Source organism: Candoia aspera, chromosome 1, assembly GCF_035149785.1.
Source record: "Candoia aspera isolate rCanAsp1 chromosome 1, rCanAsp1.hap2, whole genome shotgun sequence".
NCBI classification, from domain to species: domain Eukaryota; kingdom Metazoa; phylum Chordata; class Lepidosauria; order Squamata; family Boidae; genus Candoia; species Candoia aspera.
This window is the reverse complement of record NC_086153.1, coordinates 334,061,499-334,075,458: the sequence shown is the minus strand read 5'-3', so window position 1 is coordinate 334,075,458 and position 13,960 is coordinate 334,061,499. Positions and strand designations below refer to the sequence as shown.

At 42.1% G+C, this 13,960-nt stretch overlaps 1 protein-coding gene across 1 annotated transcript in view; it reads left to right on the top strand.

Moving 5' to 3' along the window:
- ADAMTS10 (ADAM metallopeptidase with thrombospondin type 1 motif 10) overlaps positions 1–13,960 on the top strand; it is a 63,671-nt gene that overhangs the window by 14,867 nt on the left and 34,844 nt on the right. The window contains exons 4-10 of the mRNA XM_063290793.1: positions 628–845; positions 1,620–1,703; positions 4,018–4,163; positions 8,103–8,146; positions 9,093–9,198; positions 11,914–12,060; positions 12,333–12,474. Coding sequence (XP_063146863.1) covers positions 628–845; positions 1,620–1,703; positions 4,018–4,163; positions 8,103–8,146; positions 9,093–9,198; positions 11,914–12,060; positions 12,333–12,474 — 887 coding nt within the window. The remainder of the gene's footprint in view (positions 1–627; positions 846–1,619; positions 1,704–4,017; positions 4,164–8,102; positions 8,147–9,092; positions 9,199–11,913; positions 12,061–12,332; positions 12,475–13,960) is intronic.

The following is a 13,960-nucleotide window of genomic DNA, read 5'->3' as shown; positions in this document are numbered from 1 at the left end:
CCTAGCCAGGCATTGGGCATTCTCGAACTTAAAGTCCCGACACATCAATAGAATGCCAGGTTGAGAAAAAATGGATTTACATTTGTTTATTTTAACCAAGGCTTGATGAACAAACCATAATGAGCAGATTTACATATACCTTTGAACCCATGGAAACCTGTTTTTGAATCCCTCAGAAGCCTTTCTGACTGTAATTGCCAAAAATTGGTAGATTAACCCTGAGATGGAAACAGAGAAACTATAGTATAAACCTTAAAATAGCTTAGTATGTTTGAGAGGAAGAATGGATGGATGGATGGATGGATGGATGGACGGATGGATGGATGGATGGAAGGAAATTTTATGTCATTCTTCTACTTCAGTTTCTCCCCAAAATATTTAAAGTGACTCCCAGGGACCAAGGATTCACCCATCCCTGTTTAAACTATGATTGATACATCGCAATGATTGGGTGAATACATTACACTAAGCTAAAACCAAACCACTATGATGGTCTAGTGTTTAATTTGTTGAATGTGTTATTTTGGAAGCAACTCTAGGCATAAGAAGTCAGTTGGTGATGTATTGGGGTCCAAGGGAGGAGCAAGAAGAGAAAATTCTAAAGACTTCACTGCCATTTCCCTTCAGATGAGAAGCCATGGAAGGGTAGGCCCTGGTGGTTGCGGACACTGAAACCCTCTCCTTTGAAGACACTGGGCAACTTTTCTCAAAGGGGGCAACTGACTCTGAAGAGGTCAGTCAGCACTGAGCGTTATGTGGAGACTCTTGTGGTGGCTGATAAGATGATGGTGGGCTACCATGGCCGGCGAGACATAGAGGAATACATCCTGGCTATCATGAATATTGTAAGTATTATAGCCAAGACCTTTATCCCACTATGTGATGGTATGTGAGAATGACCTTGGGAGACAGGAGGAAAACCTGAGGCTTAGGCTGCAGGTCCTCCTCCTGTCTCCCAAGGTCATATGCACATACTATATCATTATACACGATTACCATGACTTTCTACTCCCATCTTTGTAATCTAGTGGCTTCCATAGCTATCTAACCACTGGCAGCTTCATCCATGGATATTCATTTCCACAATTTTTTTACCAGACTTCCCCAACATAGAGCCCTTTGGATATGTTGGGACTACAGCTCCCCAAGTTCCTATCCTAGCTTGGAATGGAAGTTACACTCCAAAGACATGCAAAAGGCAAAACAATGGGAAAAGCTGCATTATAAAGACTGACATATCCTTCTCACATTCATTCTTTATGCAGCTGAAGGTTTCATGTCTCTGGTAACTTCTCAGAGTCTCATATCCAGCAGCCACAGTCTAGAAGAGGGGATAATGCCCAGGACAGTGGAGCTTATTGGTAGGCCACAATGCTTGATAGAGACAGAAGACTGACCTTTATAGACAGAGCTTTCTGGCTAGGGGAGCAATTTGGTGGAAGTGAGATATGGCTAACCACAAAATCTCCCTTGAAAATACCTCATTCCTCTACCCTCACATTTTAGCTTGAAATGTTCCATATTCTGGTGATCCTGCAAAGGATGCGATTTCTGATCAATCATGATGTTGAATCCATCTTATTTTTAACACTGGTGTTTCCTTGTTTCCTGGAGGTCAGGTTGCTAAACTTTTCCAAGACTCAAGTTTGGGCAATATCGTGAACATTCTTGTAACCCGCCTTATCCTGCTGACAGAGGACCAGGTGAGGAGGGAATTCCCAAAGGAAGGAGGAGGAATAGATTACTCAAAAAATATTATATATCTATATTTTAATAAAGACTAGGCATATTACGTACTAACATTCAATTACAGTACTATAAGCAGATTGTTCATTCAGCATTAAGAATGAAAGACTCCGGTTGGCTTAAAGCAAATCCCTTAAAATGATAAGTAGATTTGTACAATTTCCACCTCCACAAATGAAATGAATAATTTTAAACTATACAGGTAGTCTTCACTTAATAACCATTTGTTTAGTGACAGTTCAGGCTTAAGATGGTGCTGAAAAAAATGACTTACAACCAGTGCTCACACTTACAACCGTTGCAGTGTCCCTGTGGTCACTTGATCACAATTTGGGAGCTTGGCAACCAGTTAGCATTTGTGACTGTTGCAGCATCCTGTGGTCATATGATTGCCATTTTTGACCTTCCCAGCTGGCTTCTGGTAAGCAAAATCAGTGGAACCATGTGATTTGCTTAATGATCATGTGGTTCGCTTAACGACCATGGTGATTCACTTAATGACCACTGCAAAAAAGTCATAATATCAGGTCGGATTCACTTAATGACCACTTTGCTTAGTTACCGAAATTCCAGTCTCAACTGTGGTCATTAAGTGAGAACTACCTGAATATCACAGGTTTGTTTGTTTTTAATTATTTTGTGGAATCACAGTTGCCTCCTGCAGGCTTATATCAACAAAGTAAGGAACAAAGTGGGGTGAGTTTTGACTTTGCGCCCCTTTTGGTTGCACAAGCTGACAAAACTTGTCCTGCTTTGCCTGGGCAAGCCGTTTGCTGGTTTGCATGGGCAAAGTGGGGAGCAAAGGCACAGTAAATTTTGAGAGTGATGCCACTTTGCCTATTTTTAAAAAAAAAAACCTGAGCAGGTTTGCATAGGCATCTCCCCAAGTTGCTGACAATCCCCCAGGGAGTCCTGAGCCACTTCCAAGGACCTCTAGCTTAAAGGATCTATCCCCTGAGGAAAATGCCAATTCTAACTGCATTAGTCACTGCCTGCCTCCTTTTAATCATATCACTGAATGGCTGGTTAAATCAACCACTCCCATATCTTCAGTGACCCACATTTCTATTTAGAGTTCACTTTATTATTAAATCAAGACAACCATCATGAATTCTCCCAAAGAATCCTGGGAACTGTAGTTTAATTAGGATGTTCAGACCTCTTCAGAAATCTATACCTACATTTCCCCAATTTGGTGCCTTACAGATGTGTTGAGATGGCAGCTCCCAGAATTCCTGTGCCAGAATGGCTTAGGCTGTTTGAGAATTCTGGGAATTGCACCAGTTGTGATCTCTGCAGGTCACAAAGTTGGAGAAACCAGCTATGGCTTGTCCTGGAAGATGATTTCCCACAGTCCTCTTGTCTGAGGGAAAATAGGAGTATGCTTCTTAGAAAATTTTAGTGAACTGTTTTCAAATCTGGCATCCACAGCTAGCATAGGTAAGGCCCATTACAGGATGAGACAATTACAACAACCATTGTCTTCATTTCCCTAGAGACACAGGGCCCAGAAACATGCTGAAAATTTTAGAAAAACTGCCTCCCAGTCATCATCTGTGAAGCTGTGGTGGGGGGCAACTTTCCCAGGGCCCACTTCAGCCTGGCAACAGCCTTTGTTTTGCTGAGAGTTCTTGGAAGTGAATGACAGACTCTTTGTTTGCTAACATCTTTAGAACCTTAAAGAATTGGGAAAACTGTAGTTCAAAATAGACCACACAGATGGTTCCAGATTTAATACTTGGCATCTCTAATTAGAAGAAAGTCAGCTTGGAAGGTTAGGGAGGACCATAAAAGACTGCAAGGAATCATCACCAATCACAAGGATAATTCTTGGAGAGATGGGCCAGTGGCCTGATTCAGCACAAAGCAATCTAGTTATATATGAAAAAAGAGAGAGCTGAAGAAAAGACTTGAGATCCTAATAAAGAATGAGGAAGTTCCTTGAAAGAAAGGCTTATATAATTTCCTCTCCCATGCAGGAAGTTATCCCCCAGAAAAATCTTTCTGGAAAATCAGGGACTCCCCTGAACAATGTGGGAAAGGGTGAGGAGGTAATGCGGGAATATGGGAAGGAGGGAGGGGGAAGAGAATGTCAACAGGGAGTTCTAATGACAAGGTACATTGCAAAGAAGGCCCCATCTTATGTTCCAACAAAAGACAAATAGGAATGTGTCAAGATGCCAAGGAAAGTTCTCCAGAAATTATCCACAAGCAGACTAGTTCCTCCTAGCATCATTAATTTCAGGCTGTCTGACCTGTCATCTTCTCCAGCCAACCCTGGAGATCAACCATCACGCTGGGAAGTCCCTCGACAGCTTTTGCAAGTGGCAGAAGGCTATTGTGAGCCTCAGCAGTGATGGGAACGCCATTCCTGACAACGGCATAGCTAACCATGATACTGCCGTTTTGATCACCAGGTAAACCCAAGTTGCAGGGAGGTAGGGGTGGAGTGGATGGGGATGAAGAGCCATTAGTGCTTGAGTTGAAATACAGTTTCCTCTCATCCTTGTAGTTTACTTTCATGAAATAAAACCTTCATGTTTCTTTCCTTCTGTTTGCTGGAATACTCCTCTGCCTGGCTCGTGTCAGCTCTGAAATCCTACAAGGTAACCGCTGTTTCTCTCTTGCCTTTCTGGGGAACGATGTCTTTTCTTTTGCCTCCCTTCATTCCACATGTGCAGGACATGGAAGGGAAGAAAAGTATTGCTAACTTGGAACATTCTGTCCTTCAACATGACTGCTTGAGCAATTGCTCATGGGTCTTCCCATTGGGCCCCTGGGGCTTATTCACAAAGCCAAGCCTTGGACGAGAAACCAGATGCCTTGTAAAACTTCTGTGTCTCATAAATTCCTCATATCCAGATAACATCCTGCTGTGCTATGGAGTCTGGGGTTTTTTGACGAGTGAAAGGGTTGATCTCATGTTAGTGAGAGATGAACCACCAGGAAACACACATAATTAAAGTTTAGCCAATTTGTCAATTTTCTTGTCCCATTTGTAGGCCACACAAATTAGGAAGCCATTTTTTGCAGTAGTGGGAGATATCAAATGGGGTGAAGTTTCAGGGGAAAAGGATAGGCTATCATCTGGACCGGTATTTCTCAACCTTGGCAACTTTAAGGTGTGTGGACTTCAACTCCCAGTATTTCCCAGCCAGCTATGCTGGCTGGGGAATTCTGGGAATTGAAGTCCACACATCTTAAAGCTGCCAAGGTTGTGAAACACTGAACTGGACTGATAGCTGCTAGTGATGCTAAGTCTGACAGTGTTGTTTGCAAGAAGGACTTACAGGCAATTACAAGGATGGTTGACAGCCATGAAATTGCAGTGGCCAAAGTTGGACAACAATTGCTCAATTTGCTTTCAGAGGAAATCTATCTAATTTGCATTTCACAAAGTTCTACATGAACTGAAACAGAATCTGCCTTTCTCTGAAGTTTGCAACACAGTTTTCTTTTCAGAACTATATACAAAGAGGCCTACAGTATGGAGATCTGTTTTGGAGAAGTGCACATAGTAATGCCTATGAATTTTCATGCAGACTTCTTTTTAAAAAAAACATACTGAAATGAAAATAACACATAAGTTGAAGACCTGGCTCTGCCACCGGGCTTGGGGCAGGGAGGAGAATCGACATACTTGGGGTTGGCTAGTGCCTTAAAGTGCCCCTCCTACATAATGATTGAAGAGATCATAGCCATCTGGATTTTATGAGCCGGGGTAGTTGAGAAATTGTTTTAGTTTTAATGGGATTTTATTAGAATTTTATCGTATATTTATTTGAATTTTTATTGTATATTTATTCTATATTGTAAACCGCTCAGAGTCCCGCCGGTCGGAGGAGATGGGCGGTGACCAATTTGATAGATAAATAAATAAATAAATAAAATGATGCATTTTAAATGGGTAAAAAATGAGAAATCTCACCTGAGTCCCATGCTGGCAAAGAAAAAAAGATGAGCAGGGAGTGATTTGGTGGCAATTCTCTACCCTTCCAGTTAATACAGATGTTATAATCACACACGTTTTGGAATACAGTCATAGAGTGTTTCTCAACCTTAGCAACTTTAAGACGTGTGGACTTCAACTCCCAGAATTCCCCAGCCAGCATCTGGCTGGGGAATTCTGCGAGTTGAAGTCCACACGTCTTAAAGTTGCTAAGGTTGAGAAACACTGCAGTAATATGTCTCCTTCTTCCACAGTTGTTTGGGTGTATTTCCCTCTTTAAAGACATGGCTGCCAGTTCCTCCCTCTCCTTCTGGCTCAGCTCCAGAGAGGAAAACGTATTCACAACTTCCTTGCTTCTCTTGGGAATCCCTGACATACCATCTCATGTCTGTCTGTCTTTGATCTTCAACAGAGACTTAGGGCCTTTTCTTCCTTGCCCCTAACCAAGGCATAAACAGGCTGTACCCCATGACACTGCCTTCATCTCCTCCCTAACCCATGAGTAAGACAGGCTTAAGTCATCCCTGGCTGAATTTTTTTTTCTTTTCCTCCTACATTGTCCAAGGGCAGCCTCAAGATATGTAAAATCTGTTAAAATGTTTTCCCCATCACTCTGAAGGAAAATCAGGGGACTGGCAATGACTGAGAACAGAGGCAATTGAGGCTGGAGAGGGATCAGCAATAAGGACAGCAACTTTCACCCCAGTATCTCTTTTTCGGCTGACTCTCAGAGGGGTGGAGAGCGTTAACCGAGCAGTAAGGGAAAGCCTTAAGTTCAAGTTACCATCACCCTGAGCTGAGGCTGTGCCATCACAGAGCACGGCTATGGGATTCCCAGGGAATGCATACCTCTCCAAGGCCCACCTCTCAATCCTGTGGATTAGTAGGTCCTGGATTAGTACACTCACTGGTAGTTTCACAGAGTTGCTTGCTTTCGTGTTCTGCTTGTTTTTCTCCCTGAAGTTTCTGATTAGTCACAGAAGAGAGTGGGATGTTGAATTTGATGGGCCTTTGGTCAGACTCAGTGGGCTTTTGCTGTGCTCTTAACTGTAGTTAAATGGAACCTCCATGTACAGAGATAGTCCAGATTTGAGTCCCAATTTCTGAGGGAAACACAGTGGAGAAGGGATGTGGATTTTTGGTTCCAGGGACTCTCCATCTTTAGTTCTGGATGGGGTTGCACTCTCTCAGACACAACTAGTGCACAATTTGGAGATCCTTCTAAACTCATGGCTCCAGTTTGAAGAGCAGGTAGCAACCATGGCCAAGAAGGCCTTTGCACAAATCCGTCTTGTGTTCCAAATGTGCCCATTCCTGGGTCAGGTAGCCCTGCTTATTGTGGCTCATGTTGCTTCCCACTTGGACTATTTTAATGTACTCTGCACGGGACTGCTGTTGAAGACCATATGGAAGCTTCAATTGGTCCGGAATGCAACAGTGCAGGTAGTTATTGGTGCCCCTCAGTATACCAATGTAACACCACTACTTCACAAGCTACCCTGGCTCCCAGGAGGCTTCCAGGAACAACCCAAAGTACTGCTTATCACCTATAAAGCCCTTCATGGCACAGGGCCAGGCTATTTACAGGACTTCCTCTCTCCAATTGTCGTTGCTCATCCCATGAGAACTGGCAGGGTGGGCATGTTTCAGATCTCTTCCATGAAACAATGTCACCCAGGGAGCATGCCTTCTCTGTCACAGTGCCTGCCCTTTGGAACAGCTTTCCCCCAAGATTCAGATGACCCCAACCCTGTTAGCTTTCCGTAAGGCCCTGAAAACCTGGTTTTTTCCCCTCAGGAATTCAGAGCAATGGATGGGCCTGTCCTGAAATGGCTTCAGATTGGAATATGCTGTAGTTTTAGCCTCAATTATCCTGTATTGGGTATTTTGTGTGTTATTGGTTCCCCTGTTTTTTATGTTTTCAATCATATATAAGATGCCCTGAGTCGCTATTTGGAAGTTGGGCAGTCATATAAAAGTTCTAAAATGAACAAGCAAACAAATAGTCTTCCTGCCATTTTGGATGATTCGTCAGGCCTTGTTCTTATATCCTTGTGGAAGGATATAATGGGGGATGGTTTGCAACAATTTAAATAAATGTCCTTTAACCCATCCCAACAGTCCAATGGCAAATTTCAGGACCAAAATTATTTTTATTCAAATATTATAGTTGAGAGATGGTTTTAGACATGCCACTGATGAAAATCTAAATATCAGCATCAAAATTTAGCACTACATTTTTCTGCTCACCCCACCCGCTCTATGGTATTTTTGTGGGATCCTTTGTTTGGTGATTATTTTCTGGGCAGTGATCCTGCAGAAACCACAGCTAGCTTAATCAGTGCAATGGAATCTGATCTAAGATTGCATTTTTCTTTGTTTCTTCTCCTCTCTCCCCTCCTTCTAGATACGATATTTGCATCTACAAAAACAAACCCTGTGGAACTTTAGGTGGGTAGGAAATCTGCCATCGTGTGGTTATCATTATGGTCTGCTCTATTTCTTGGATGTCAAGTGGAGGAAGATTAACATTGGCTGGGATCATACAACCCAGTGACTAGGCTGAAATGTGGTTCACAGCAGCATCTATAACAGATACCAATGTGAGCGTGACAACATGTGCATCATGATGTCATTATGAAAACTTACCGGTCGTGTCACGATGTATGCAAGTTGGATCATTTTCATCATTTGTCTCTGTAATCCTCAGCCATTTTCTTAATGTGTTGATTGATGCAGAATATTGTGAAACTATTACAAGGTGTATTTGTTAGGGTATAGCCTATAATACAATTAAGGCAATTGTATTTTGCTTATCTGATATAGGATTTAGCATCTAGTTAGGTAGGTAACCTAGTCTTCCTGTTACTGACATTTTTAATCCTGGTTTCTTTTCCAGATTCAGCTGGCCTGGGAGTAGGTTTACATAATGGTAGCATGGCCTAAGGAGGAGGAGTGTGCAGGGGCCACATTGGCTAGGGCTGCTGAAAGTTGTAGCTTAGCACATTTGTAGAGCGACAACCATCCTCACGCGCTGCTTGCAAAGGATGGCTGAATGAAAATGTCAGCTCTCAAAATTTGCCACCTGAGTTTCAAGTAGCGAACTGGGATTGTCCATTGTGGCCACTTGAGGTAGATGAAATCTGTAACAGGCTCTCAGGTGTGGCGAGTGGAGGGCAGCATTACAATGGCCTTGATCATTAGTAATACAGAACTTGTGTTGCTGCTCTTTTTAAGTTCTTCAGCTGATGCCTATTAGCTTGACTAACAGATGAGATAACGAATGGGCATTTTTTAGATCATTAACTCTGTCAAAAATTGGATTGGGAAGGAAGTTAGAGCCACACGTGGGTAGACTTGGCTTCTACTCCCCACAGTAATGTTTTGCCTTTCCCAGGATTGGCCCCTGTGGGTGGGATGTGTGAACGTGAAAGGAGCTGCAGCATCAATGAAGACCTTGGCTTGGCCACCGCTTTCACCATTGCTCATGAGATAGGCCACACGTGAGTCTACCATTATTGGGATTGTGGAATATGCAAGCAACTATAATGCTGCTAAATTCACCCATTTCAGATTTCCATCTTCCTTGGGTTTCCAGATTCAGCTACAAGGCATTTATTGCTTCATGAAAATTAATTTTCCATTAATGTTCCACTATACTTGTTCAGCTCTTGTGAGAGAGTAGTGTTGCTATATTGGAGTTGCAAAAATTCAGCAACTGCTAGCCCAGTGTTTTTCAAACTTGGCAACTTTAAGATGTGTGGACTTCAGCTCCCAGAATCCCCCAGCCAGGCTGGGGGATTCTGGGAGCTGAAGTCCACACATCTAAAAGTTGCTAAGTTTGAAAAATACTGTGCTAGCTAGTAGTTTTACTTTTTTGCAGCCATCTAGTGGCCACCCAGATTCTTACAACCCTAATTTGGCAACCCTATATATTTAAACCACACACCCATCCCTTTTGAGTCTCCTGGTCATCCCAGTCAAAAGTAACATGACCTTGAGAAGGAGTGAAATGGCCCGTGTCACCTTTCTCCCACTTGCAGGGTTGTCTTCAGGGTGTGATCCAAAAAGACGAGAGGGCTGAAAAATTGGGCACACTTCAATCATTGTGGCTGCCATCTTCCTTTTTGACCACACCTTGCAGACATTCTTGTCTGTTCGCCCATTGATTGTTTCCTGGATGAGTCATTTGGAATTGAATCAGGAATATTAGGCAAATGCTGCTGGGTTAAATAGTTTGTTTACCTAATACGATTCATAAAAATCAAAACACCATGTGTGATGCTATTACTTTAGGAGCTGCAAATCACTGAACTAGGATAAACCTTATCTGGCTTGGAATTGGAAGAAGTATAAATGAAAAATGAATCTCCGTTAGTTATAACTGCAGGCAATAGAGATGGCCTTCCTTCTGCAATTCAAGGCTGGAGCAGGTTGCCCCCCCGCCCATGGTTCTTGGTTAACTTCCCAAGTGCAATTGCAGTGGCTTATAAACCTAGTTAAAATTGATTGATCAATCCCACAGTTGACTGGAAAGACATGAGAATCCATAGCCACCTTAAAGGGCTCTCAAAGTGTTTACTGGTGTTCCTTCATGTTATTTTTCTCACAAAGACCTGCTGTCATGGTCAAGTCAGTTGCTAAAGCAACGTAGATATTCTCCAATTGCTAACAGATCATTTCCCCACTACTGTACCCACAAATAACCATCTTCATAGTATCATCCAATCATTGAAATGATATAAAACCTGTGCTCATTGTTCCAGAAGATGCAAAAAATCACTAGTGCAGAAATGCAGACAGCCCTTACCAATTAATCAGCTGTTGGTTTTGGTTAATTGGTTCTGCTGCCAATTAATCTGCTTTTGCTGACACCATAAAACCTAGATTTTTTTCCTCCTTTTTTCCCTGTAATTATTTTTGATGTTGTGAATCTCTCCCATTTTCTGTTTTCATAATTGGTTTATAATGTTGCTATTTTATGCTGTCTTGTTTTTATCTGTTTTTGGATTCTTACGTCTTGGAATTGTTAAATGCCATGAATCAGTTTTACTAGGAGTACTGCAGTATAAATGAGTCACATACATACATGCCAGAAATTGCACAACTGGAGGAAAAGGCAACTATGATAGCATTGCTTAGTGGCAATCAAGGAAACACTGAAGGAAGGGGCAACCCCTGAGTTACCAGCTAAACCTATAATGCTTAATCTGCACAGTTAAAAACTGAGAAGCTTTAGTTACAGTACACACCTTGCTTAAGTTGGCTATTTTTAATCTTAGTATCATGGTGGTACGGCATGTTATGAGAACCAGCCCATTTGGTTAATTTATGATACCAAGTACTGTGAGAACCCAGAAAATGAATTAACTCAGGAACTGAGTTGAGGAGGTTGTGCAACAAAGCCTAACCACTCAGTAACCACTCTTTGAAAAAGCTGATGCCATGATAGTGGTGAGTCTAGGGATGGCCAAATAGAGTCATGAAATATGTGAGGATCCGTTCCTTCCTGTGCAGGCCTTGTTTCCATTCTCCACTGGGCTCAGATTTCTCCAGCCTGAATCCTCTGGGGTTGGGCCAAAGGAAGGCCATTCATTATATCACTTTATTGTTGTATTCGTCTGGATAGTGTTGATATTCGAAAAGATGACTTCAACAGATTTTTGTTTGGTCTTTTGCTGTGGTATTTCAGTTGGGACCACCCAGGGCCGCAACTAGGGTCTGCGTCACCCGGGGCAAACATGGATTCTGCGCCCATTTTGGCGCCCCACCAGCGCTCATTTTGGGTCCCCACCAGTGCGGCGCCCAGGGCACAGGCCCCGGTTGGTCCCCTAGTTGTGGCCCTAGGACCAACATCTTTTCACAGTCCATCTCTTCATCGTGTAGGAGGTCATTTGAGTGGGTGGGGGTAATTGTAGGGCCACCACGATGTCACTTTTTATGTCCATCTATTGTCAGGTAAACATACAATGTGTCCTTCCCATTTATATTTCCATTTTAAGACTATAGTTATAACATCTTTGAAGTTACTCTGCCATCAAATTTCCTCATTTTTTTGTTTTATTCCTGAGTGACATCTTTAGCATTTGTCTTTTCATTGCATGCTGTATGACTCAAAGCTTTTCTGCATCTGATTTCCATAAGTTCCACACTCTGCATATAGGGAAGGCCATTCCAGAAGTAAAAATCACAGTGTTTCTCCCTTTTGCTGTTTCCAGGTTTGGCATGAATCATGATGGTGTTGGAAATAGCTGTGGATCCCGGGGACGGGAGACAGCTAAACTCATGGCGGCTCATATTACCATGAAGACCAACCCCTTTGTGTGGTCCGCATGCAGTAGAGATTATATAACCAGCTTCCTGGAGTAAGATTTGGGGGCGGGTGGGGAAGTTTTATTGTTTTTTTCTTGTTTTACTGGTTTTTAATTCTGTAAGCCACCCAGAGTCACTGTGTGTGAGTTGGGCGGCCGTATGCATAAATAAATAAATAAATAAATAAATAAATAAATAAGTAAGTAAGTAAGTAAATAAATAAATAAATAAAACTTAATTATAAAACATTCCTCATTGCCCAAAGCAATGGTTTTGTTCTCTAAAGCCTTTATGAATAACTTGTGCTCCTTCACTCTACCTCTAGTTCTGGAATGGGACTCTGCCTGAACAACGCTCCACCCAAGCAAGATTTCATCTACCCCACAGTGGCTCCAGGACAAGCCTACGATGCAGACGAGCAGTGCCAGTTTCAGTACGGAACAAAATCTCGCCAGTGTAAATATGGGGTAGAGAAGCCTTCCTGCTTTTCCTCTTGATTCCCAAGTGGTTGGAGGGAAAGAATATTAGTTAGGCAAGAACACTGGTCTTTGTAAGATAGGGTTTCTGTACATCAAGCACAACTGTTGGCAGCCAACTTTTCAAGCTATTATTCATTTCTACCTTTCCTGTATTTAGGTGCCCCTGTGTTTGGTTATTTCTGGTCAGTTGTAGTAATGTGCTTTTGTACCTATCAGACTGACAGCTTATAAGGAGTTGCAGGAGATGATGCATTCCTTGAAGCCAAAAAGTCATATTCCTTGTAATGATTTCAATGTCCCCAGTGGAGAGCAAATCTGCAAATGTTTTTGTTTGTATCTGCAGGACAAAAAAAAAAAAGCACAGAGACTCAGTTACATATACTGCAGAATCATAGAATCATAAATCCTAGAGTTGGAAGGAATTTTGGAGGTCTTCTAGTCCAATCCCCTGCCCAGGGTAGGAATCTTTAGACCAGTGTTTCTCAACCCTGGCAACTTGAAGATGGGTGGACTTCAATTCCCAGAATTCTGCAGTCAGCCAGCATTCCCCAGCCAGAATTCTGGGAGTTGAAGTCCACCCATCTTCAAGTTGCCAAGGTTGAGAAATACTGCTTTAGACCATCCCGGACAGATGGCTGCCCAACCTTTGTTTGGAAACCTCTAATGAGGGAGGCAGCACAATTCCAGAAGGCAGGCTGCTCCACCACTTAATAGCTCTCACAGTCAAGAAATGTCTCCTTATTTCAAGTTTGGCTCTCCCTCTATATAGCTTCCACACACTGTTTCTTGTCTTACTTCAGATGCTATGGAGAATAAGTCCACACACTCTCCCCTGTGATATTCATTCATGTACTGGAAAACCTGTAGCTGTGTCCTATCGAATGGAAGAAATTGTAGTTCATTACAAACAGAACATAATTGCACACCATTTCTTCCTTTGGACCTGCTTTTTTATGTATATGTATATAAAAGCTTATATCCATGTTGGCAGAGTAAGTGTCCTGAATGAAGGTGGTCACATATGGGAAAATGAAGATATCCTTATATTGTATTCAACAAATCTGTTTTTATTATTTATTCCTATAATCCCTACACTCTGAAACTACATTTTGTCTTTAGGGCTAAGTTCATGTTAATTTTTAATAATAATTTCTCCTTATTTCAGATAATTGAAAGATTGTATCAGGACTCCATTCTTAATACAGATCCACAAATAGGGAAGAAATTAGCTTGAGTTTATTTTGATGCAAACTTATACATTTGTTGTTTCTGAAGCAGAAGGCATTTATATATAGGTAGTCCTCAACTTACAATCATATTTGGGACTGGAACTTCGATCACTAAGCAATATGGTTGTTAAGTGAAGCATCAGGTAACTGCGCCCAGTTTTACAACCTTTTTTTCCGTGATTCTTGAGCTAATCATGTGGTCATTAAGCAAATCCAGCTTCCCCCAGTTTGCTTGTCGGAAGCCA